This window comes from Hyperoodon ampullatus (assembly GCF_949752795.1).
Source record: "Hyperoodon ampullatus genome assembly, chromosome: 10".
In the NCBI taxonomy this organism is placed as follows: domain Eukaryota; kingdom Metazoa; phylum Chordata; class Mammalia; order Artiodactyla; family Ziphiidae; genus Hyperoodon; species Hyperoodon ampullatus.
In genome coordinates this window covers 39,420,373-39,445,168 of record NC_136923.1, presented here as the reverse complement: position 1 = coordinate 39,445,168, position 24,796 = coordinate 39,420,373, and the positions used below count along the sequence as shown (strand labels likewise).

The 24,796-nt window shown below is 48.3% G+C and overlaps 1 protein-coding gene across 1 annotated transcript in view; it reads left to right on the top strand.

Moving 5' to 3' along the window:
• BSN (bassoon presynaptic cytomatrix protein) overlaps positions 1 to 24,796 on the top strand; it is a gene marked incomplete at both ends in the record, with an annotated part of 85,318 nt that overhangs the window by 25,561 nt on the left and 34,961 nt on the right. Inside the window, 1 exon segment of the mRNA XM_079713610.1 lies at positions 23,520 to 23,928. Coding sequence (XP_079569736.1) covers positions 23,520 to 23,928 — 409 coding nt within the window.

Below are 24,796 nucleotides of genomic sequence, written 5' to 3'. Positions count from 1 at the left end.
AGTTTTTGCTTCATGTATTTTGGCACTCTGTTTCTAGGTATATTTATGTTTATGTATATATGTTTATAACTGTATATAATTAGATATTGTATATTGATTGTATATAATTATAATAATTGTATATAATTTAAATCTTTCTAATGAATTGAGTTTTTAAAATCTATCTTTATCTTCAGTAACATTTTTCTGTTCTACAGTCTATCTTGTCTAATATCAGTATAGCCACTCCAGCTCTCTTATGGTTGCTGTTTGTGTAATAATATTTTCCCATTAAAAAAAATTTAAGCTATTTATGTCTTTGACTCTAAAATGTGTCTCTTATAGATAGCATATAGTTGGATTTTAAAAATCAAGTCTAATAGTCTGTCTTTGATTCGATTGTTTAATTGATTTTTATTTAAATGATGTTATTGGTATAGTTTGATTTACATCTGCCAATTTGCTTTTTGTTTTCTATATGTCTCATTGCTTTTTTATTCCTCTTTTCCTCCTTTACTGCCTTCTTTTGTATTAAGTGGATACTTTTGGTTTAACATTTTAGTTCCTCCGATGGTTTTTAAATTATATAGGTTTAGATTATTTGTCTAGTAGTTGCTGTAAGACTTAAACAGTATACATCTTTGTCAGAATCTGCTTCAGATTTATGCTTACTTAATTCCATTGAAATATAGAAACGTTACTCCTATATAGTTCTATTGCTTTTCCCCTTTTTTGTGCTATTAGTGTTATACATACTATATCTATACATATTACAAACCTAACAGTACATCATTATAATTATTACTTTCTATAATACTATGTAATATTATATACAATCTTATATAGACCTTTTAAAGAAGCTGAGAGAAAAAGGGGAGAAAGTATATATTTGTGGAATTTGTTATATTAACTTTCTTATTTACTACTTCTTATTCTCCTCATTTTTTCCTGTGGATTCTAGTTACTAGGTGATGTCATTTCCCTACTTCAATACAGCTTTGTTCCCACCCACCTCTTTTGTGCTCTTTTTGTCAGACGTATTACATTTCTATACATTATAAGCTCAACAACACATACAGTTTTATGCAATTGCCTTTTTATCAGTTAAGAGAAGAAATATGCAATTATACTTTCTTTTATGCTTACTTACGTAATTACCTTCACCAGCACTCTGTTTTTTTGTGTGTGTGAATTTGAATTACTGTGTGGTATCACTTGTTATCTGCCTGAGGAATTTATTTTTTCTTTATCCCCTTAGTTTTACTGAGGTATAATTGACCTTTATTATTTCTTGTAAGGTAATTTGCTATCAACAGTTTTTTTCTGCTTTTGTTTATCTGAGGATGCTTTATTTTGCCTTCATTTAAAAAATATCTATTTTTCCAGAGATTTTTAAGCTCACTTTATATTTGTTATTAAAGATTGTTGACTCTGATAAGGTTGAGAACCAAAGGCACAGAGTAATATTATGAAATGATGAAATATCAACATATTTCTTATTCACAGTTTTTAAAAACTGTTAAAAATGTTTAAAAATTTTTTTAAATAGCAAGCCAATGGAGTAGGGTAATTTGAGACATATTTTTTTAATTGAAATTATTGTAGATTCACATGTGGTTTTAAGAAACAATACAGAGACATTCCTCTTGCATTTTGCCCAGTTTCTCCCAGTGGTGAAACTGTAGTATATCACAACCAAGATATTGACATTCATACAATCCACCAATCTTATTCAGATTTCCCTAGTTTTACTTGTACTCACTTTATGTGTGCTTATTAATTAAGGTATACAATTTTATCACCTGAACAGATTTGTGTACCCACTACCACAGTCAAGATTCTGATCAGTTCCAACCACAAGGATCTCTTGTGTTGTCCTTTTATAACTACATCCAGCCTCCCTCCCGCCCCTTCCCTCTATTCCATCCCTAATCCCTGGCAACACCAATCTGTCCTCCATTTTAAATGTTTTGTCATTTCAAAAATGTTGCACAAGTAGAATCATACATAACCTTTTGGGGTTGGCTTTTTTCACTTTTTTTCACCTATAATTCCATAGAGATTTGTCCAAGTTGATGTGTCAACCAGTAGCTCATTCCTTTTCATTGCTGCATAGTACTTCATGGTATGTATGTACCACAGTGTGTTCAGCCATTCATTGTTGAAGGACATCTGAGCTGACTCCAGTTTTGGTCTATTAAAATAAAGCTTTTATGAACATTCATGCACAGTTTTTTTAAAAAAATTAATTATTTGTTTATTTTTGGCTGTGTTGGGTCTTCGTTGCTGTGAACGGGCTTTCTATAGTTGTGGCGAGCGGGGGCTCCTTTTCGTTGCGGTACGCAGGCTTCTCATTGCAGTGACTTCTCTTGTTGCGGAGCATGAGCTCTAGGCACGTGGGCTTCAATAGTTGTGGCTCATGGGCTCCAGAGTGCAGGCCCAGTAGTTGTGGTGCACGGGCTTAGTTGCTCTGCTGCATGTGGGATCCTCCCGGACCAGGGATCAAACCCGTGTCCCGTGTATTGGCAGGTGGATTCTTAACCACTGCGCCACCAGGGGAGCCCCCATGCACAGGTTTTTATGTGAACATAAGTTTTCATTTCTCAGGGATATAATGCCAGGAATGCAGTGGCTGGGTCGTTTGACAGTTGCATGCTTACTTTTTAAAGAAACTGCCAAACTGTTTTCCAGAGTGGCTGTACCATTTACATTTCTACCAGCAGTATGTGAGTGATCCAGTTTCTTTGCATCTTTTCCAGCCTATGGTATTGTCATCATTTGTTCGTTTAGTTATTCTGATCGTCATTGTGGTTTCAATTTGCATTTCCCTAATGGCTAATGATGTTGAACATCTTTTCATATGCTTATTTGCCATTTGGTCTGTTTGTGTCTTTTGCCCACTTTCTAATTAATTTTTTTTCTATTGAGTTTTGAGGGTTCTTTATATGTTCTGGATACTAGTCCTTTATTGGATATGTATTTTCAAATACTTTCTCTTACTCTGAAGCTTTTCTTTTCATTCTCTTTACATAGGCTTTTACAAAGCAAAACTTTAAAAATTTGGTGAAGTCCAGTTTATCAATTTTTCTGTAATGGATCATACTTAAAGTATCAAATTTAAGAACTCTTTGCCTAACTAGATCTTGAAAATTTTCCTGACATTTAAGTTTATTGTCCATTGTGAATTAGTTTTATATGAAGTCTGAGGCTTAGGCCAAGGTGGTGGTGGTGGTGGTGTTTTCCTGTCTTTGGATGTCTAACTGCTTCAATACCATTTGTTGAAAAGGCTATCCTTCCTCAATTGGTTGGTTTTGCACCTTTGTAAAAAGTCAGTTGAGCATATTTGTGTGGATCTATTTCTGAATCCTTTATTCTTTCTATTAATTTATGTGTCCATCCTTCTACTAATACCACACTGTCTTAATTAATATAGTTATATAGTAAGCCTTAATATTGGATAGAGTAATTCCTCCCACTTTACTCTCCTTTGACAAGATTATTTTCGTGTTCTAGGTCCCATGCTTTTCCGTATAAATTTTAGAGTAAGTTTGTCTATGTCTATAAAAACTATTGGAATTTTGATAGGAATTGCATTAAACCTATAGATCAATTTGGGGAGAATTGACATCTTTTCTATGTTGAGTATTCTAGTTCATGAGCATAGTATACTCTTCCGTTTATTTAGGTCTTCTTTGATTTCCTTCCTCAGCATTTTGAAATTTTCAGCTACAGATTCTATAAATGTTTTTAAGTGTATACCTAAGTGTGTTATTTTCTTTGGAGTGATTGTACGTGGTATTGTGTTTTTACTTTTGATTTCTTCATGTTTATTGTTAGTATATAGAAATGGAATTGATTTTTATATATTTATTTAGTGTCTTTCAACCTTGCTGAACTTATTTAATAGTTCTATGATTTTTTTGTAGATTCCTTGGGATTTTTAATGTAGATAATCATGTCATCTGCAAACACATACAGTTTTATTTCTTCTTTTCCAATCTGTATGTTTTTTATTCCTTTTACTTGCCTTATTACAGCGGCTAGAACTTGCAGTACTATGTTAACTAAGAGTGATGAGGGAGTGGCTGGAAGGGAGGGCTGGACTGAGGGACGTCCAGACATCAGGTTGAGTGGGGTGGCGAGACCAGAGGTCAGAGGGCTTGGAATGGCAGGCAAGATTTGGACTTGAGTTTGTTAGGAAAATTCTTCTGGCTACTGTATGTGGCATTCGTGGAGGAGGGGAGCCTGGAGCCCAGGAATGAGTGGAGGCTATAGTCACTGCCCAGAGCCCCATCTTGGAGCCAGTGACAGAGATTGATGAACATGGGTTTGAGACAGAATAATGGCCCGCGGGGAGTGAGGAAAGAGTAGGTGAGGAGCCATCTTTAAGTCTAGGTCAAGGCAGGACAAGAAGCCCCAGTTCATTTTCCTCACCTCTGTGATGTAGTCAGTGACCAATGGCAGAAACCAACTCTGTATCAGAAAAGCTCCTCTGGGAGAGCAGAGAGGAGAGTAAGTTCTCCAAGAGGAAGGAAAGTAGGGAGGTTCCTGGGCTCCAAAAAAAGGAAGCCATGGTTGGGGGGTAGCCTGGAAGTATGGCCAGGAAAATTGGAGGGAACGAGGAAGTGGTCTGCAGTGTAGGTGGCAACCATCCGAGCTGCCTGAACATCACACATGAGACCTTCTCCCTGAAGGTTCTGCAGAAGTTAAGGAGGTCCTTACTTGTACTCCTGGGCATGGCAGTGTCCAATGGGCTCAGCTCTGCTTTCCTTTCTGAGGCCTCGTGAGATATGTGAGTGACCAGAAACCTAGAAAGATCTTAGTAAGAGCATGGTTTCTTGGAGGTTGGTCTTCTGAGTGTAACACCTGTTCCAGTGCTATCTTGTGGCTCTGTGTCTTGGCCAAAAAATTTGAGGGTGAAGCTAAGTCCAGAGCTGCAAACAGAGGCCAAGACTCTGATGGTAGTCCCTGGGGCAGAGTCTCCTGGATGTCATTTTCCTCACTGAAGTTGCTCCATGATGTCTCAGAGTGAAGGCTGAGTCTCAGTCTAGCCTGGTTTATATCCAGTCTCAGAAAGATACCAGACAGTTTTCCAATTTTTTGTGTATATCAATCACTAGCATTGTTTGTTTCTGAAGAATTTATACTTTTATTTCTCAATAGGAGGTAATTATTAGATTTCTGAAAAATGTGGGATTTGTTTAAATGAGTCACAGCATTTGGCTGAAATAGAGAGGACTCCATCTGTTGCTTTTGCGTGGTCTCCAGTTCTGTTCTCTGTGACTAAGCTATAAGGGAAGCAGGAGAACTTGGTGTTCTGTGAGCTAACCATGACTGACTGTCAGACATAAGCCTCACCAAGTAAAGATATGGGAAAGAGGACCCTTTTTCCTGAGAGCTTCTCAACTTGAGATCTCTGCAATTAGTCACTGTGTTTGGGTGAGATGGGGTTGGGGGCAGGAGCCAAGGGCTCTTTGTCGACTGACCTCTGGCTCTTTCATTAGTGACAGATCTTTCTCATGTGCAGAGTGAAAGAAGAGGTATGCTGTGAGTCAGGGGCACAGCACATGAGATTCTCACACCCCTGCAGCTCCTGTGAAGGGTAGCTGCTCTGTGGGTGGGGCGAGTTGCTCCCAGAGCTTTGTGCTCAATCAGCAGATTGGCCTGCCCTGCTTAGCTGCTCACATACGTGCCTCTCACTGGGCAGCTGGGGCCTGGCCTTCCGCACCCACTGGAGGGGCTGGGCCCATACAGTCGTGCCCCGCCTCTGCTGGCTCCTCCAGAACCAGCAGCCTGGGAACTCTTGAGCAGTACAGGTGCTACTCCACTGCTCTCTTCTTCTGCTCTAGCCCTGGAGACCTTGTTCTGAGCTGTCACAGGAAGTACCCTTTCCTCTGTGACTCAGCCTCATCTCTGCCTCTAGGTGGTGTGCTGCCTGGCTAGTGTGTAACCTCAGTGGATTCCTCCTCCTGTAGGGCCAGTTGTAGTGGCTGTGTGGTCCTGTAAGCAGATGCCACCAGCTTTGCCTGATTCCTTCTTCCCAACTACACAGGGTGTATCACAGGAGTTGCCTGTCTGTCTGTTTGTTTGTTTATTGGCTGGATCGGGTCTTAGTTGCGGCATGTGGGATGTTTCGCTGTGGCATGCGGGCTCTTCATCACGGTGTGCAGGCTCTTCATTGCGGTATGCAGGCTTCTCTTTATTTGTGGCACGCGGGCTCAGTGGTTGCGGTGCACGGGCTCTCTGGTTGTGGTACGTGGGCTCCAGAACATGTGGGCTCTGTAGTTGTGGCGCGCAGGCTTAATTGCCCCGCGGCATGTGGGATCTTAGTTCCCTGACCAGGGATCGGACCAGCATCCCCTGCATTGCACAACGGATTCCTCACCACTGGACCACCAGGGAAGTCCCAGGAGTTACCTGTCTAGATTGGCACCCTAGGCAACACAGGCCTGCCAGGATGCATCGTGATTACCGAATTAGCAAGTGACCAGAGCCTTTTCCAGGAGTGAGCCTTGTGTGAGGAGTGCTGAGTGGACCCGGCTCCACTGCTGGAGACGGCCCAGAAGCCATTCCCTACAGTGATACCAGTAGCTCTGAAGGCCCAGGGAGATAGATTTCTGTTGGCCATTCTTTTAGCAGGTTTTTGGTGAGCCATACTGTCACTCTGTGCTGAAACTCAAGATCTGACTCAGCCCAAAAAAGTGCTCAGCTGACCTTGCCAGCTCCCAGCGAGTGCAGAGGCCCCCACCCCAAAAACCCCTTCATTTTGGGTTAGGTGTTTCCCTTTCCTGGTACATCCATGAAGCAGCTTCTCCTTCCCAGCAACGAGCACCAGTTTGCTTTGACCCTGTGAGGGGTCTGTGCAACACCCTGTGGCTGGTGTTCGGACCACTAGCCTCTGACTGGGCCTACACCGGCCTCCCTGGTTTGCTCTAGCTTCCTTAACTGTAGCACAATAAGATATCCTAGGCTTAACAATTCTGCCCCTGACTTTGTGCCCCTGACAATGATCCTGAGGATCATCCTACAGCAGTCCTCAGAGACTTTCCTCATCCCTTTTCACAGCTGTGGATAATTCCATTATGTTGTTGGACCACAGTGTTATTCAGCCAACTCCTACTGAGGACTTTGGGTTGTTTCCTGAGCTTTGCTGTCACAAATCGTCCCAAGATGAATTTCCAAGTGCATGTATCTATTTTATTTATGTGTGTAACCATCACCTCCATCTAGTTCTAAAACATTCTCTTCACCCCAAAAGAAAACCCCATACCCATGAAGCAGTTGCTCCCCATTTCTTCCTCCCCCAGCCTCTAGCAACTAGTAGTCTGCTTTCCCTCTCTATTGATTTACTTATTCTAGATACTTCATGCAAATGAAATCATAAAATATGTAGCCTTTTGTGTCTGGCTTCTTTTTTTTCTTTTATAAATTTATTTATTTATTTTTGGCTGCGTTGGATCTTTGCTGCTGCGTGCAGGCTTTCTCTAGTGGTGGTGAGCGGGGGCTACTCTTCCTTGCGGTGCGCGGGCTTCTCATTGCGGTGGCTTCTCTTATTGCGGAACACGGGCTCTAGGCACGTGGGCTTCAGTAGCTGTGGCATGCGGGCTCAGTAGTTGTGGCTCACAGGCTCTAGAGCACAGGCTCAGTAGCTGTGGCACACAGGCTTAGTTGCTCCGTGGCACGTGGGATCTTCCTGGACCAGGGCTCAAACCTGTGTCCCCTGCATTGGCAGGCGGATTCTTAGCCACCGAGCCACCAGGGAAGTCCCTCCATTCCTTTTTAAGTCTGAATAACATTTCATTTTATGTATATTCTACATTTTGTGTATCCATTTACCCATCCATGGGCTTTTGAGTTGTTTCCACCTTTTGGCTGTTATGAACGCAGGGATCCTTGAGTCTCAGCAGCCTGGTGGACAGGTAGAGCAAAGACATGTAGACAAGCACTGGGATGAGGTGTGGAGGCTCGGGAAGAAGTCCAGAAGCAGGGTCTGCTCCCATGCCCCAGGGTGTTTGCGTGGCTTTGTTCAGGTGTCCCCTCTTCTGAGGGTCGTCCCCCTCCTTCCTCATTTGTATTGTTCTGAATGAGTCAGGCTTATCCATTTGTCTTCTTGGTCTTTGCCTGTCTCTGCACCATAAGGCAAGTTCCATGAGACAAGTGGCTTTGTTTGCCTTGCTCACTGCTAGGTAACCAACATCTGCAGTGCAGCCCAGTGCCAGGCACCCTGGAGCTCTTGATAAAAAGGATCTAATGTTCGGTGAAGCCTCACACTTGTGCTGCCATGGCTGCCATTGTGGCCTTAACCCCTTTCGTCTCCCTAGCTTGCATTTGGATCTGCACTCACCACGTCCTCTGTCCAAGTCATCCCAAACTATCCTGGGTCCCCAGCACCTTCTCAGACATTCCCCCCACCTTCTGCCAGGTGAGAGCCTGGCTATGCCTGAGGTTGCAGCATTCCCCTCAGCCCCTCGGCAGGGCTCTGCAGACTCACACTCACTCGCATGTCCCTCCTGGCCAGGGGGCCTTTGGGGCTGCATGAGCCTGGCCCTCAGACCCTGGTCCTTCCTCTCTTGTCAGCCACAGGCCATATGGTTCTACCACTTTCTCTCCCTCGGCCTTGCTGGCTGTACCTCTCATTACTTCCCACTTCCCTGAAGATTTTGGCATCAGAATCCTAGGCTTCCTGCCCACTCCCCTTGCTGTAAGCCAGGGAAGGAAGGAAGGGAGGAAGGAAAGAGCTAATGTTTTTCTCAGTGCCTACTGTGCACCTGGCATTGCTCTTCCTCAGACAGGGGTGATCCTCGCCGCTCTGTTGGCTTAGGCTGGCTTGGGCACTCCTGGTGGGGACGCAGGGCTGGGCTAGTCCCTCAGGGCATTTGCCCTTCCCCTTGGGAGCAGACCTCCTGGACAGGGTCTTACTCATTACTCAGGGCTGTAACTCCATGCGCCATGAAAAGTGTGGTCATACATGTGCTGATGTGCTCACACACCTGTGCGTGCAATGCACTGCACACACAGGAGCACACACCAGTGCTCACATACATAACCTCGCACACACGTGTGAGCACACGCACGTGCCCCACACTCACACATGCGCACGTACAGTCACACAGCGTCTCATCAGGCTTTTTTCTCGGGTCTTAATCACCACCCTCAGACTCACATTCTCCTTTTGAGTACATCTGTCTTAATGGATTTTAAGCACAGATAGCTGAGTTTAACACTCTGGACATGTGAACACGTTTCAGGTAGGAACATGGGCATCCCTGAGCCTCTGCTGGTCAGATGCTGAGCCCTGGGAAGGGGAAGAGAGTAGGGAAGGGAGCTCCTGGTGGTCAGCCCGAGGGAGGACCTCTCCTGGTCAAGGGTCCCACCTGAAAGGGACTTTTGCTCCTTGGATGGAAGGTTCTGGCCTTAGGCCAGGCCCAGGGGGCCTTGCAAGAGAGTTAGCTCCCCCATGGCAGTCTGGGCACTGGGGTGTGTGAGGGTCAGCTCCTCAAGTAGGAGGAAGGAATAGGCACATGGGGTGAGGAGGGGTGGGGTGAGGGAGCATTTCCTGCAGGAGGCCTCCCTAGCCTTTCATGTTATCGGGAAATCTCTACCAGTGGCAGACAAAGCTCCCTGAGGGACTCATAGGTGAAACTTCAACAGGAGGGATCTAGAAAGGAACCCACAGCACATTCATGGCCCTCACAGTCTAAGGGCGAGGGAGGCTCAGGAACCAAAGTGCCACAGGTGGATATTAGTTTCTCGTTCTGAATTAGATCCCTCAGAAGTGAAGGGCAAGAGAACCACAGAGGAAAGACTGCGGAGTTGGCAAAAAAGGAAAAAGAGCCTCCATCCATGTACATTTTAGGCTGACAGGGAAGGTGGAACAGTGGGCACAGTGCTGTTGAAGGCTGGAAGGGTGGTGGGTGGCTTTCCTTTTACAATTTCCTTTAACGAAGAGGGCATGTTTTTCCTGCTGGAATCTTGAGTCTCATTTACCATCTTGAGATGTTATTTTTTGTCATTCTGATTTTTTTTCACAAGCCCTGTAAAGAATTGCATTCACTAGATCAACACTTCCTTAGCACCGACCCCATTTGGGCCTGGGTGTTTAGTCCTGTGCTGCATGCAGGTAGGGCAGGGAGAGAGGCCAAAGAGCTGCCCTCAGGCACTTCTGGGAGCTGCCCTGTGTGAGGCCGTGGGAGTCTGCAGGAAGGTCTACAGCAGATTTCTGGGGACTGGGGACTCTGGGGAAGGTCCCATAGAGGGCAGGATGCTTGAGCTGGGTTTTGAAGTTGACTTGGAGTTTAAGGAAAGGGCCTTCTAGAAAGAGAGCAGAGCATAAGCTGGGAGGAGTGAGGGTCAGCTGAGGAGCCTCAGGACTCCCTGCCTGAAGGCAGTTCAAGAAGAGGAGACTGGGGGTGGGAGGACCCCATTGTAGAGTGCTTTGAAGGCAGAGGCCAAGTGCATCCAGGGTGGGGTGGCAACATGGGTGGGGCTGGTGGCATTTCCCTTGCACCTGTTTCGGAGGTGGGAAGAGTGAGCACTTGGCGCAGTGTGGCTTGTGCGATTGTGGCAGCTGCCTCATGGGCTTTCTTTTTTCTTTTTTTTTGTCGCCGCACCGCAGGCGACATCCTAGTTCCTGGGATTGAACCCGTGCACCCTGCAGTGGAAACACAGAGTCTTAACACTGGGGACCACCAAGGAAGTCCCCAAATGGGCTTTCTGAGGAAACTCCTGAACAGGGCCTACCCTGGTATCTCTGTCCTGGACTTCAGAGTCCTTTCTGCCCCCAGACTGTCTCTCATCAGCCTCAGAAGTCTTGTGGCCCCAGGATTGTTGCAACACATTTACTATCTTCCAAGCCTGGTGTGTCCGTCACCACCACACAGGACCGCTGATTCCCTAATCATTCACCCCAGGCCATCGGCCATTCAGTCCACAATTACTGAGTCCCCCTGTATGCCAGGCCCTGTGCCAGGCTGTGAGGACCGAGTGGTGACTCAGTGTGGAGGAATAGCAGACTGCCCCCACTGCTCTCTGGAAGCCTGTCCCCTTCCCCCCATCTTCCTCCAGATTTTTCCCTACCTGTGCCAGCCCACATCCATTTCTCCTTCTGGGAGCCCCCGAATCCCCCACCCCTCCCCACCGCACAAATGTGTCTGCACATTTAAGTTCTAATTATTTTGTGTATGGTAAAGTTTTGTGTGTGAGAACACTTGCTTTGAGTTCTCTTGATTATAATAAATTTGAAATTGCAAGGCAGAGGTATTGTTCAGAGGCTTTCCTCCTCATTTCATTACCTGTTATTTCCGGTGCTGCAGGCCCTTTGTCCAAAGGCAGGATTCTTTAGCGGTTGGAATAGCCCTGCGCAAGAACCAGCACTGTGCCGTGGGCTGTGGGAGCAAGTGACAGAAGGGCAAGCGCCGACAGAGTGACTTTGGGAGATGAGTAGAGATGGAACCTCTTCTATTTTTTCACTCAGAGCTGAAACCAAGGACCATGGATGATCCTCAGTCACAATTTTCTTTTACCATTTTTGGGTCACAGATAAGTTTTTCCTTATTGTATAGAAACATAAAAAGCAAACAAGCTCTTACTAGTTAAAAAAAGTTTAAAAATTTTTAAATTAAAAGAGCAGGGCTGATTTCTGGACAGAGAGGTTTTTAACATGGAGTGGGCAGACGTTACTTTCGTGTTTCTTTCTCCCCCCAAATACACAATAGACATAGTTTTTGGATCCCCCTGGCTTTCCATGAGAAGAGAGTTAAGGGGCCCTCAGGCTAGGTGGGGTTGGGGTTTCCCTGCAAGTCTGGAAGGGCAAGCTCTGGGAAGCCTCATACACTTGAGGTGTTTTCAGGTCCAGCCCAGTACCCTGCGCACGGCAGGTGTTCAGCCAGTTCACATATTAATGATGCAGGCACTGGCTTATCTTACTAACTGCATTGTTGGCCCCCGTCTTCCTTCCAGTGCTTGGATTGGGGCGGGCATGGAGCAGGTCCTCAGCCATCTTTGTGGCTGAGGGTGTGTCCCGGCAGTCCCCGAGGACAGGCTGACGGCTGAATCCACTGTGCTGGGTCTGAAGACAGGGCAGAAGCTTGTCAAGCTTTCTGAGCCAGAGTCCTGGCTTCTGCCGTGTTGGGGTTGGAGTGGAGAGAGTGGGGCCTGCTGCCTCCATTGTTACAAAGACTTGCATTTTTCTCTTATCTCCTGGTTTCAGCAGAATTTGGAAGAGAGCTCACAAGCATAGTGCTGTCCCCTTGGTAAAAGGCTGTAGTAGTAGAATTTGCTGGAGCGAGAAGCAGGGGAAAAGCTGGCTCAGCTTTATGTAATGACTCCTGACTCCTGATTAGAGCTTCCTAGCTTTCAGAGTCCTCTCCCTGAGCCAGAAAACTGGGACACTTTGCAGCTCAAAGTTGTCCCTATGTGGGGTCCCCATGCAGATGTCTGCAAGCCTGGGGCTGGGTGGGGGCAGGAACCTCAGTGGCTTGGGCTGAATTCCTGGGCCACACCTGGGAACCATGGCACTCCTGGAAGACAGGGTTGGTAAATGAGAATCAAGGGCCGGCCTGGGGCCAAAAGGTCTTGAGAAGGCTGTAGAGAGGGGGCTAAGAATTTGCCTGTCTGCCCTGTGTGCCCTCAGAAAGCTGAGCCTGGGAGGGGAGTTCATGGGGGTATGTGGCTGGCCTGGAGGTGCCATTGAAGGGTACCCTGGTCACCACAGGCTGGAAAGGCCAGGGAGTGCCTTAAAATTCAAATGCTGTACATGCTGTAGGTCTTAGTACAGGGATGTGTTGGGATTTGCCCAGACGAATGTCAGCATCCTGGGTTCAGTCCTTATGGTGCCCAAAGGGAAGAAGAGTCCCTAAGGTTGGGGCCTTGTTTCCTCTGGTGTCCCAGGTCAGGCCACCTGGAAAGCCTAGGAGGTGATGGGGAGAGCCTTTGAGGAGCTGCTGACCTGGGTCTCATCTCTGGGCGGTGACTCTGATCTTGCCACCTGCCTGCCTCTTCCCTCTTTTGGCCCTCTTGGCTCCCAGCATGGGCCCTCACCTCTCCTGGCTCCCTCAGGAATCTCCTACTGATGAGCTTTACCCAAGTCTGATGAATAAGTGGGAAAAAGGCATTAGGGCACTAAAAGCAGTAATGCTCCTCTCCTACTAAGTTCTAGCTAAAGAAGCCAGCTCCTCTATGCACTATAGTAAAATCCAGTCTTTGGATCCTTTCCCCTTGGAATTTGTGGTAATTGGCTGAACCAGACCTTTGTAAAAGATGATTGATATAGATATGACTGTTTAATTCACCTAAAATAAGAAGTTGCTTTCAAGCCCTACCAGAGTCATTTCCTATAAATCTTGCCTAATTACAAATTATCTTTCGTCAGTTGATTATAACAACCTGTGTGAACTTCTGCTTCCTTTGACTGGCAAACAGGGATTGCACCCACATTAGATTCTGGGAATCCCTGCCCTTATGGCGTGCTCAGTCTGACCTAAGGGACACTATAAACAGATAGTGCCTTGCAGGGGCAGCACTGGGACCAGGCCGGTGGGGGATGCATAGGGAGGGAGACCCCAGGAGGCTCCACACCAGAAGTCAGGTTGGAATGGTGCTGTGGAAGTGTTCAGCCAGCCCTCTGGAGAGCCTGTGGGCATGGATGCAGGAAAGCCCCTGGCCTGTTGGGGAGCTCCCAGGCCTCAGGCAGGGCTTGTGTTAGGGGACGTGTGGGTGATGCTTGAGAGACAGGCTGGTGTAGTAGGCCCAGACCAGCCATTGAGGAGGTTGGACTCCATGGGCTTCAGGAGGTCCAGTGCCTTCTGAGAGCAAACAAAAATGTTTATGAATGTGTACTTTTCTTCTTCTTAAGGATAAGATCTAAAGTTTTAAATCAGATTTATAAAGGAACCATGCTTTAGAAAACTTAGAACTTGCACAGGTGAAAAGCCAGAAAATGGCATTTGTTTTGTGTTGTAAAATGTCTTTCTGGTTAAATACGATAAATTAAAAGCATCTCTTTGCTCAGTCTCCTTACTGAACTAACCAAAAATTGCAAGAAGAATAAGAAACAGAAAACTCTTTTCAACAAAACTAAGAAACACCTATATGTAGGAATGCAGTGAACAAAGAATGGTTTCCAAGCACAGGGATAATTAGTTCTGATGAGGGAGGGCTCCAGAAGGGGAAATTTGCCTCTGCGGAGCTAGGGCAGGGAGGTCAGAGTCCAGAGGGCCAAACCCAAGAACCACCTTCTTGGACTGGTTAGCAAAGCCACCATGTGTGGGGACGTTTAGGAGTGTCCCTGAACCATGTGTGATGCCAAGAAGTTACTAGGGAGGTGGAGTTGCTCAAGGAGTTGAGCAGATTGTGGGGGGGGAGTGGAGTGGGGGGGAACCATAGGCTGCCAGCAGCCTGAACAATGGAAAGACAAAGGAAAGTTAAAGTAGGTGTAATTGGTATCTCTGGAGAGGAGAACAAAACAAATGGAACAGAGAAACAGTCAAAGGTATAATTAATAGAAAACGTTTCCCCCCTGCAGTAAAGGAACACATAAATCTTTAGTTTGAAAGGACATACTGAATTTCAGGAAAAATAGATATGGAATATTAAGTTACTAAACTTCAAAGAGAAAAAAAAAAGAGTTCTAGAGCACCTAGAGGAAAATGTTAGTATAACTATAAGGGGAACTGATTGGGCTGGCCCAGAGCTCTCCACAGTAATAGTTAGAAAACACAGGGGCTGTACCTGCAAAGTCCTCAGGGGAAGGAACTGTCAACTGAGAATTTTACATCCAGCCAAGCTGTTGTTCAGATTTAATGACCACAAAAGTATGTTCGGACTTTCAAGAACTAGGGAACATGGTTTCTATGAGCTCTTTTAACATGAATGAATGAATAAAAATTTCTAGAGATACACTCCATAAGACATGAATGGGCAAGCTATGACTAGAGGACTAGTAACCCCTCAACAGAGTCCTAAGGGGGATGGCATCTACCACTCGCTTGCCCTCAGGTGAGCCATGGTTCACACAAGCACCACAGTGCAAGAGACATTCAGCCTTCAGAGCTACACCGAGCTTATGGCATTTGATGGTTCAGCTGACTGATGCCCACACACAGCTCTTGTGACTCTGGGAAGACCACAGATTGGAGGTGAAAATGGGACCAACGGAAAGGTCAGAAGTAAACACTACATGCGTCCTCTGGTCTCTTTCGGGGGATGAATTTGACCCGAGGTGGGTCTGGCCCAGTTCTGAGTGAGACACTCCCGGAAGCTGGGTATCACTTGAGGCAGATCTGAGGGTCTGGTTTGGTTCTGCATCATGGATGACAAGTTCATGGCCTTTGTGCTTAGGTGCCCTACTCCTGGGTTCATGACAGACCTATCTAATTGGTGGCAACAGTCTTTCCCACTGATCTTTCTCAAACCCAGCCCTCCAGGCAGTCTCTACCAATTAATGGGGTTAGAGGAAAGTTACCTTTATTTCCCATCCTTGTTCTGGATTCTGGAGACTGACTGGGCCTAAAGGGAACCAAGGTCAAATCAGATTGTCCTGAGAAATGCTCTCAACCTAGTGGACCCAGATAGGCCTCAAGGCTGGGGAATGAGGTACCCAGGGCTTGCTTTCCTTGCAGTTACGGCCTGGGTCCCATCTTGCTCTCAGCCTCCTGCTGATGTCTCCCCTTATGCTTCCAGCTTCCCTGGGGCTGTGTCTGATGGCAGCAACTCTTATCCCTACCAGGAACCCATGATCAAAAAGGCAGGAGGCCACTGGCCTGAAAGCTGGGCAGGTCAAGAAATGTTTTCTTGTGTGAAAACTGGCATTTTTTTAAAACTCAAACTTTCTGAATTCTCCCATCCATTCCTGAGAGAGTTGCTCCAGGACCCAGGACCTAGATCCTGGTGCCCACCATTCTGCAGCCCCTGCTTCTCTGCCTGGATACACCGGGACCGCTGGACTGGCCTAGAGGTCCCTCCTGGCCTGGACCTTAAAGGAGAAATCCTCCCATAGCATCTTCCTGGCCATAATTGCCTGTTATAGAAAGGTCAGCCAAGAATTTATCAAAACCTTGTTTGAAGCTGTGGGAACTCTTCCGGCTGCTCTTAGAAAAACAGTTTCTTTAAATTCACTCCCCTCTTGGTGAGCAAAGGCAGCCATTTATTTGTGTGAAATATTTCTTTTTCAAATATTCAACTGGAGGTGGCGGGGGCATGCTCTAGAATGCTGCCATGTGGACCCCGGCCTAGTTTTCCCTTGGGAGCTTGCACGGTCTCTTCCTGCTTTTCCTGCCAGTCTGCCCAGCCTGAGCAGGCCCTCCCTGACTACAGCCGCCAGAGGGCCTCCAGGCTCCTTCCCACGTGGACTAGGGCAGCCATGGCTCTCCCTGGTGGCCCTGCCCTTATGGACATACCTGGTGTCTGAGCATCTTTGGTCACTGGAGCTTGTCGGCCTCATGCCTCTCTTGGGAGTTTCTGACAGAGGGGAGTCCAGCTTTTGACTGGATTATTCCTCCCAGCAGTGGTCATGGTATGGGACAGAAGGCCACAGGGGTACTGAGCAGAGCTGGTGGGGAGGCTGACGGGATTGGCCTTGTGGCGGGGGCTCCTTCCTGCCCTGCTAGCTAGCTTTAAGACTTGTTTCTGATTAGTCAGTAGCCTTAAATGCTGAAAGGGAGGAAACCTGGTAGAAATACAGCAATTTTTACACCCTCTACCTTTCTTGGCCATCTTTTTAAAATAACTATCCTGGATAAGGCATTTTTAGTCTTCCCCTGCTTGTCTTCCAGCCACTCCTTCATATCTCTGCCCTCTCCCTCCTTCTTCACCTGCTTGTCCTCCTGTGTCTTTTCCACTTCATGGCAGTGTCCCTCTCCCCTCCTGCTCACCTGTCCTCATCCCAGCCCTCTTCAAGGAGCAGGACTCCTGGAGGCTGCTGGGAGGAGCACTGGCCTCCCATATCCATGAAGCCAGGTCTTCCCTGGGGCTGGGCTGGGTCCCGATTTTGGACACCTCCCTCCCTCCCTCCCTTCTGCGCCCAGTGGAGACCTTTGTTAAGGAGGGCCTCCTGGGGAGGGCATTCCTCTGCCCTCCCCAGGAGGCCCTAGGCTACTCCAACCCTGGCCCCCTTGGGACTTGTGTCCAGTAGAGTGTCACAGACAAATCTGGATCTCTGGCCATGGATGGGCCCTTGTGGTCAGAAGGATAGAGAACTGTCCTGTTCTGAGGATAGGGGACTGAGTGGCAGAGGGCTCCTGGCCCTCGTGGGTGAAGCCTTTTCCTTCAGAGCTTCTGAGGCTTCTCAGCCCTCAGGGACGTAGCCTCAGGAGCATGTTGTTGAATGCTCCTCCTTATGGGAACTTCTCTGACCCTGGGGGTGGTGTTCTTGTTGTTCTCCTTTCTCTGACCTCTGTTTCTGATACCCCTTCTGCTCCCATTAATGTTGATGCTCCCCACAAATCTTTTCTGGACCACTGCTGTCCATGTGATCTTTATCCCCTGAGGCTCGCCTGTGAACTGAACCCTTAACTCTCTCAGATAAAAATATCTAGACTTGTCTGAATTGAACCCAAGCTCCGACCCATTTCCTGATGTTCCTTGGATGCCCCCCGAAGACCACCAACTCAGCAAAACCAAACTCAACCTAGTGATTTTGCCATTTCACTCCCCAACCTCCACCCACCAATTGGCTTCTCCCTCTGGATCCTCTGTCTCAATCAAAAAAACCACTCGTCCCTAGACCCCGGGTCAGAATACCCCTGCTGAGCCTTCCCTCCCTCTTGGTCCCTGGACTATCTTTTGGGCTGTTGCCTTATTCTCACTGTCTCCCTACCTCCACCATCTCCCTGACGCAGAGCTGGAGCACTCCCTTGTTTGAAAAGCTTGGAGGCCCTCCTCTCCTGGCCCTTCCTATTTTAGCTCTGAGCTTCCCATGTAGTTCTGGTAGTTGGGTGCACACTGTTGCCAGGAGCTGTTCGAGGTGCTGAGAATAGCACTGACTTACACCTTGTCAGGCCTCTGGGCCGTTGCAAGTGCTTTCCTCTCTGCTTCGATTGCCCTTTACCTTGGGGAGAACAGCCCATCCATTAAGACCTGGTTTAGATGTCTCCTAGTCCTCAAAGCCTTGTCAGACTTCTGCCTTCCCTGGACTGTGTGGAGGTGTCTTACAGTGATTTGTTTGCACATCTGTCTCCTCTCTGGACTGGAGGCTCCCAGAAGACTGGATCCCTGTCTGATTCACTTTTTAAAATTTATTTTAGTTAAATATTGAATAGGTGTTTATAGAGAATATGGGAACACTGATAAAATATGTGTAAGATGTAAAGGATAGCAATACAACGAACACCTGTGGGCCCACCTTCCTTTGTAAGAGACGTAATCCATTCTTACCATCAGTACCTATCACAGGGCCTGGAACTATCATTCCAGGGGTCAGTGAATCTTTGCTAATGACTGAATGCTCGATGAATGAGTGAATGAATGTGGTTTTCTCTATGAGTCTCTCAGCGTTGCTGGCCAAACTCCAGGGGAAGTGGTCATAACTAAGTAACATCACCGCCCTAGCTCAGACCCGCTCCGTGAGCTCACTGCACTGCCATATGACTTCCTGTTTACTTTGCATCTACACTTATTGAGTGTCCACTCAGTGCCCAGCATGGTGCTGGGGCCTTGGCTACAGCGAGAAGCAAAATGTCAGACCGCTTCTGAGGGAGTTTCCACTTAAACAGCTCTTCAGAAGAAAGAAAAAAGAATCCAAAGAATCCAAATTGCAGTGCTTCCCACCCCTCCATAGCCTCACTGTGCTCCCCCAGAGGTGGCGTGGGACATGGTTAGGGACATGGACTGGTGGCCTTGATATTGGAATCCCAGTGCCACCACTTACAGGTCATTATAGCTTTGCAAGTTCCATAACTTCTATGTGTGGCAGTTTCCTTGTCTATAAAATAGGCAAATTGGATCCTACCGCACGGATTTGCTATGAGGCTTAAAGGAGTTAATATGTGACAGGTGCTTGGCACATGTGGTGCTCATGGTGAGGGCCCGATTAGTATCACCATCGCCGTGGTCAAGCGGAGTGTTCTATGTGGTGGGACTGGGGGTGCAGCCCCTGGCCAGAGAGGACTCCGGGTGCTGTTCCTGTCATTCTGTCCTGCGTGAGGTCAGATCCAGTGGAGGGCCGAGTGCATACCTGTCACATGCCGTATCTCCTCAGCTCGAACACATTTTGGGGCCACGTTTTAATGTTCTGAGTCGTGATGTGACTGCAGTCCATCCATCCAGGAAACATGTATTGAGCATCCAGCACGTGCTGGGCACTGTGCTAGGCTCTGGGATGCAGCTGTGGAGAAAGCACAGAGGCCCTGCCCGCATAGCCCTGGCAGGCTAATGCAGGGACCACAGAGGGTGCACAGAAGCAACATACATAGTATATGATGAGTTGGAAGGCGCTCAGTGCCATGGAGAACAAAGAGGCAGGAGGGATGGAAGCTGCATTTTAAATAGGGTGGTCCAGGAAAGTGTCTCCGAAACGATGGCACCAGAGCAAAGACTCGAGAGAGCGCAAGTGCCAGCAGATGTAAATGCCCAGAGGCAGGAGTGGGCCTGGCGTAAGGGAAGTGGACACAGGGAGAGAGAGATAGTAGGAGATGAGGCTGGAGGGAAAGGGCCCAAATCTCATGGGGCCTCATGGACCATTGTAAAGCCTTTGGCTTTTCCTGTGGGAGGGAAAGGAAGGTTTAAGCAGACAAGGGAAGTGGTTTGATTTATGTACGTAAAGGATTATCCCAGCTGCCGCATGGTGAAGACTGCCACATAGAGGGGCAAGTGGGAGCACCCCAGCTTGTGCAAAAAAAAAAAGAGGGCACAGTGACTTGACAGGTGGAGCGAGGAGGCAGAGGAAGTGGCCAGACGCTGAAGCCCACAAGATTTACTGATGATTGACATGGGCTGAGAGAAGGGAGTCAGAGACTCCAAGGGGAAGATGGGGAGGGACACATTTGTGGGAAGATCAGGGGCGCAGCTTGGGCACAGCAAGTTTGAGGTGCCTGTAAGACATCTCAGTGAAGATGTAGAGTTGGCAGTGAGCCACGGGAGGAGCTCAGGGGAGGGGTCTGGGCCAGACACACATTTGTAGTTATCAGTGGGGAGTGGGAGTTAAAGCCTTGAGTCTGGGTGGGCCTTGAGCCTCAGGGCTTTGTGTACATTTGTGAAATGCTTGTGTGGACAAAAGCTAAGTCCCTGCAGTGTAGGAAGTGGGATCCCTGGTTTGGGACATGAGGAAGAACTTGCAGAAGAGCTTGGAAAGGTATGGCCAGGAGGGAGGAGGTCGCCCAGGAGAGGGTGGTGTTCTGGGAGGCCAGTGGAGAGCTTATTTCAGGAAGGATGGAATGCTCAGCGCTGTCAAGTTCCGCTGCTGGTCAGGGGATGATCAGGTGGGAGGAGGAACTGAGAAGCGACTGTCAGATTTGATGATGTGGAGGCCACCGGTGACTGTCACCTGAGCGATTTCTGTGGAAGGACGGGCAAAAGCCAGGCTGTATTGGTTGAGAGGAAGGGAGGAGAGGGGCTGGAGGCCGTGAGTGGAGACCACTCTTTCAAGCAGTTTTGCTGTAAAGAGCAGCAGAGAAATGAGGCAGTAGCTGAGGGGGAAAGTGGGCCAAAGTTCTTTTTTCTTTTTCAAGATGGGAGACACATGTTTGTATGGCCATTGAAATCATCCAAATAGAGAGGTAAACATGGATGGTGAAGGAGAGGGGAGAATTTGTGAAGGTGAGAAGTGGGCCTTGGGAACAGGAGACAGGCAAACACAGCGGGACAGACACCGAGAGGCCTTAGACGTACAGATTCCCCTCCAGTGGCTCCCGCTTTCCCTGCGAGATGGTGAACAAGTCGCCAGTGACAGCGAGGAGAGGGAGGGGACATGCTGGCGGCTTGCAGATCAAGGAGAGGTGTGAGGAATCATCCAGGAGACAGGAGAGTGAAGGGCTCATGGGCGTGTATTGTGATTGCCAGGTGTCAGCTACAGTCGCCGTGTGATGTGTGAACACACATCAGGCCTCTGTGCAGGGAGCGTTGCCCTTCCAGTGCAGACTTTGCTGGGTGCAGTGGGCATTGTTTGTTTATTCACTGTCACCACAGCTGAGTTGAAAGTTAACTTGAATTTGGATCCCTAAGTATCACATAAAATGTCCCCAGAAAGACTACATTGTGATGCAACACTGAATTAGCAACACTGAATTAAAAAGTCACTGTGTACACGGAAGATTGCCTGTCACACCTCATGCAAAACAAACACAGTAGAAATTGCTAAATTTCTCAGGAGAAACCACTGACCTTGCACAGCCTGAGAAGGGGCTACAGTCTCTTCACATATTATAAAGGGCTCTTCGTAGCTTCTGATTAGCTTTTAAAAAAAATTTTTTTTTAAATTTATTTGGCTGTGCCAGGTCTTAGTTGCGGCACACTGGATCTTCGTTGCTACATGCGGGATCTAGTTCCCTGACCAGGGATCGAACCCAGGCTCCCTGCATTGGGAGCGCAGAGTCTTAACCACTGGACCACCAGGGAAGCCCGTTTCTGATTGGCTTTCAAGGGCTGCTTTTAAATTCTAGCCCCAAATAATCTAAGTAAAAAATGAAATTATGAATTTAACCAAGCGGGATTATTTCTTTACAATACCTAGAAATTTAGTCTACTGAAAGGCCCTAGAGCCCAGGTTCCAAGTGTGGGCCAGAGATGGCTGCAGCCACCACCACACTGGGCCTCACAGCTGGTGGCAAAGGTGACTCAGAGGGGCTAGACTCAGACTCTGGTTATCCCACTGAAGAAGAAAGTGGCAGGTCTGTGAGACTGGATGGATGGGTGTATTCTGTTGTTGGTTGATGGACATTCAACAGTGTTTCTTTTTCCTGGAAGAGTCTTTATTAGACCAAGGGTGTGTCTCTTCCCCAGCAGTTCCTCGGAAGGGAAGAAGGACTGCAGAGTGTCTTGAAGTGGGCCTCGCCAGGGAGGCTCCTTGTCTCCCCTCTGAAATAGCTTGTCCTAAGGTATCCTACAGTTGGCTCCTGAATTTTTTTGGCAAGCAGATGGTCTTCATATAAAGGCAGCAAACTTAGAATCCCCTCCTATTAGTCAGACCCTACAAGGACCAGGAACACTGGGGCTGAAGGGGCCAGGCCAGGATGCTCCACAGGCGGCTGTGGCTGGGCCTCTGCAGTGGCTCTCAGCCAGGCTGCCCTGTCGCCTGGGTGCCAGTATCCACCCAGATGAATACAGACTGAAGCAAGTATCGAATTTCAGGGAAGCAATATGAAGCATTGCTTTTGGCTTTTTGTGCTTGGCTTTTTTCAAATTGGAAAACTGGCAGAAATGAACTGAAATTGGGTCAAATGAGAAGGAATATAGGGCATTGAGTTTAGCCTGATGGTTTGCCTTCTACCTCATTGAACTACTCAACTCTGCTGGCTCTGCTGCAGCAGGGCCATGTTGGATGGAGGTTGGGGTCGGGCACATTGACCCCAACCCCCCTCGATGGTTCCTCAAGGCCTGGATCCTAGAACTCCGGTCCCACCCTGCCTTGCACTAGCAGAAAGGTAACACTTCACCCATCTTGATGGACTTGGTCTGGCATTAGACCTGCTGGAAGATTGCCAGAAGGAAGGCTCCATTGTCCCTGCTGGAGATGGCATTAACTGGGCATTGGAGTGCTTCCCCACCCTCACCTCCAACTGCCTGGGGTCGGCCTCTGAAGTGGACAAGCCAGAATGTAACAGGCCTGCCAGGGGAGTAGCTCTAAACTAGCTGCATGTTGAAATCACTTAGGGAGGAAAAAAATAGTAATGCCAGGGTCCTGTCCCCACAGATTTTGATGTAATTTGTCTGGGGTGCAGTCTGAGAGTCAGAAATTTTTAAATCAGCCTAGGTATTACTAATGTGTAGGTTTAGAGCCTTGGTTTTCTTTCTTTTTTTTTTTTTTTGCAGTACGTGGGCCTCTCACTGTTGTGGCCTCTCCCGTTGCGGAGCACAGGCTCCGGACGCTCAGGCCCAGCGGCCATGGCTCACGGGCCCAGCCGCTCCGTGGCACGTGGGATCTTCCCGGACCGGGGCACAAACCCGCATCCCCTGCATCGGCAGGCGTACTCCCAACCACTGCGCCACCAGGGAAGCACCTGAGAGCCTTGGTTTTCAAAGTGTAGTCTGCAGACTATAGTAAAGGCATCACCTTAGAGTTTCTTCTTTTTTTTTTTTTAAGAGCTTTATTGGAGTGCCTTAGAGATTCTTAAAAGTGCAAACTCCACCCCAGACCTACTGAATCAGACTCTGCACTTTAGTGGGATGTAAGAGGGGACACTCATGAGCCAATCACATGGCCTGGTGCTGAGGGTTCAAGTCGGGGGGCACTTGTCAGTCAGCACTTAGCCAGTGGGGGCTGTGATGATGCCACTGGGCAGCAGAGGAGGGTGGCGACGGGGCTTGGCAGAGTCACCTAGGTTGGTGGAGACCTCTGCAGGGGACTTCTCTAAGGTATATCTCTAACATCGTCGTTTTCAATGTCATTTCAGCGTTTCCAGGAGACTGGACCCCAAGGAGCCCCTGGGTAGCCAGAGAGCAGCTTCCCCAACCCCGAAGCAGCCTTCTGCTCCTGCTCCCAGCCGTGAGAGCCCCCAGGAGACAAGGGCACAGGGCCCAGCAGGCCAGGAGGCTGATGGCCCCCGCAGGACGCTGCAGGTAGACAGCAGGACGCAGAGATCAGGGCGGTCCCCCTCTGTGTCACCGGACAGAGGCAGCACCCCCACATCACCCTACTCCGTCCCCCAGATCGCCCCCCTTCCCAGCAGCACGCTGTGTCCCATATGTAAGACCTCGGATCTCACGTCAACCCCCAGCCAGCCAAACTTCAACACCTGCACCCAGTGTCACAACAAGGTCTGCAACCAGTGTGGGTTCAACCCCAACCCTCACCTCACCCAGGTAATCAGCTGTGCGCCGGCTTCCTCCATCCCACCTGCCTTCCCAGGCCTCCCCAGTTCCCCTTTTCACCAGCTCTCTTTTCCTGGTCATTTCCCTTGGCCATCAGCTTCTTTGTCTTCCCAGGGCTTGTATTCTGGCTCCCAGATGTGGTAGCAGAGAAAAAGTCTCTGTGGGGGATTGTCCTGAGGGATTCCTGCACCTACTGAAAGCTTAGGCTCAGTCTTGAGTAGAAGATGCTTTCTTACCTGGTCCAAGTTTGACCTGGAAAAATGGCCTTAGGGAGGGCCAACGACAGTCTTACAGACAACTTTTCCCAGTGGATGCTCATGTGGAGAGGGCCATGAGCAGCTGCAGGGCCCAAAGGGAGGCAAGTCTCCCTGGCCGTTGGCCAGCCTCTCTCCCTGACAGTGGGTCTTGGAGAGGGATGCCAGTGAGGGGAGCAAGGTGTTAAGGGAGACAGGAAACTGCCTCCCACCTGGGCTTCAGGAAGCACCTCCCCTGGGCTTCCGTTCCAGTAAGCTGAGGCCTGATGGGGCAGAGCAGCTACCCATCCCAAGAAACAACCTCGGGGTAAAGTAGAGACCCAGACTGGGGGCCAAGCATCCACATGGAGACAGTGTCCTACACTCACCAAGAGGCCACTGCAAGGCCATTTCCATGAGATTGGCCTGCATTCTCCCCCAGAGGACCCTGGGTTCCCAGCCCCACCCTTGCTGTGTTGGGATGCCTTGAGTTGCTGTGGGATGCTCAGCCAAGCCCCTGAGCCTCTCTTTGGTGCCATGGAGGCTGGGTGCCCCAATATACTAGCTGGGCTGGGGCCATACCTTTGAAATGGGTGGGTTTGTCAGCTTCCTCCCTCTCCTCCGCG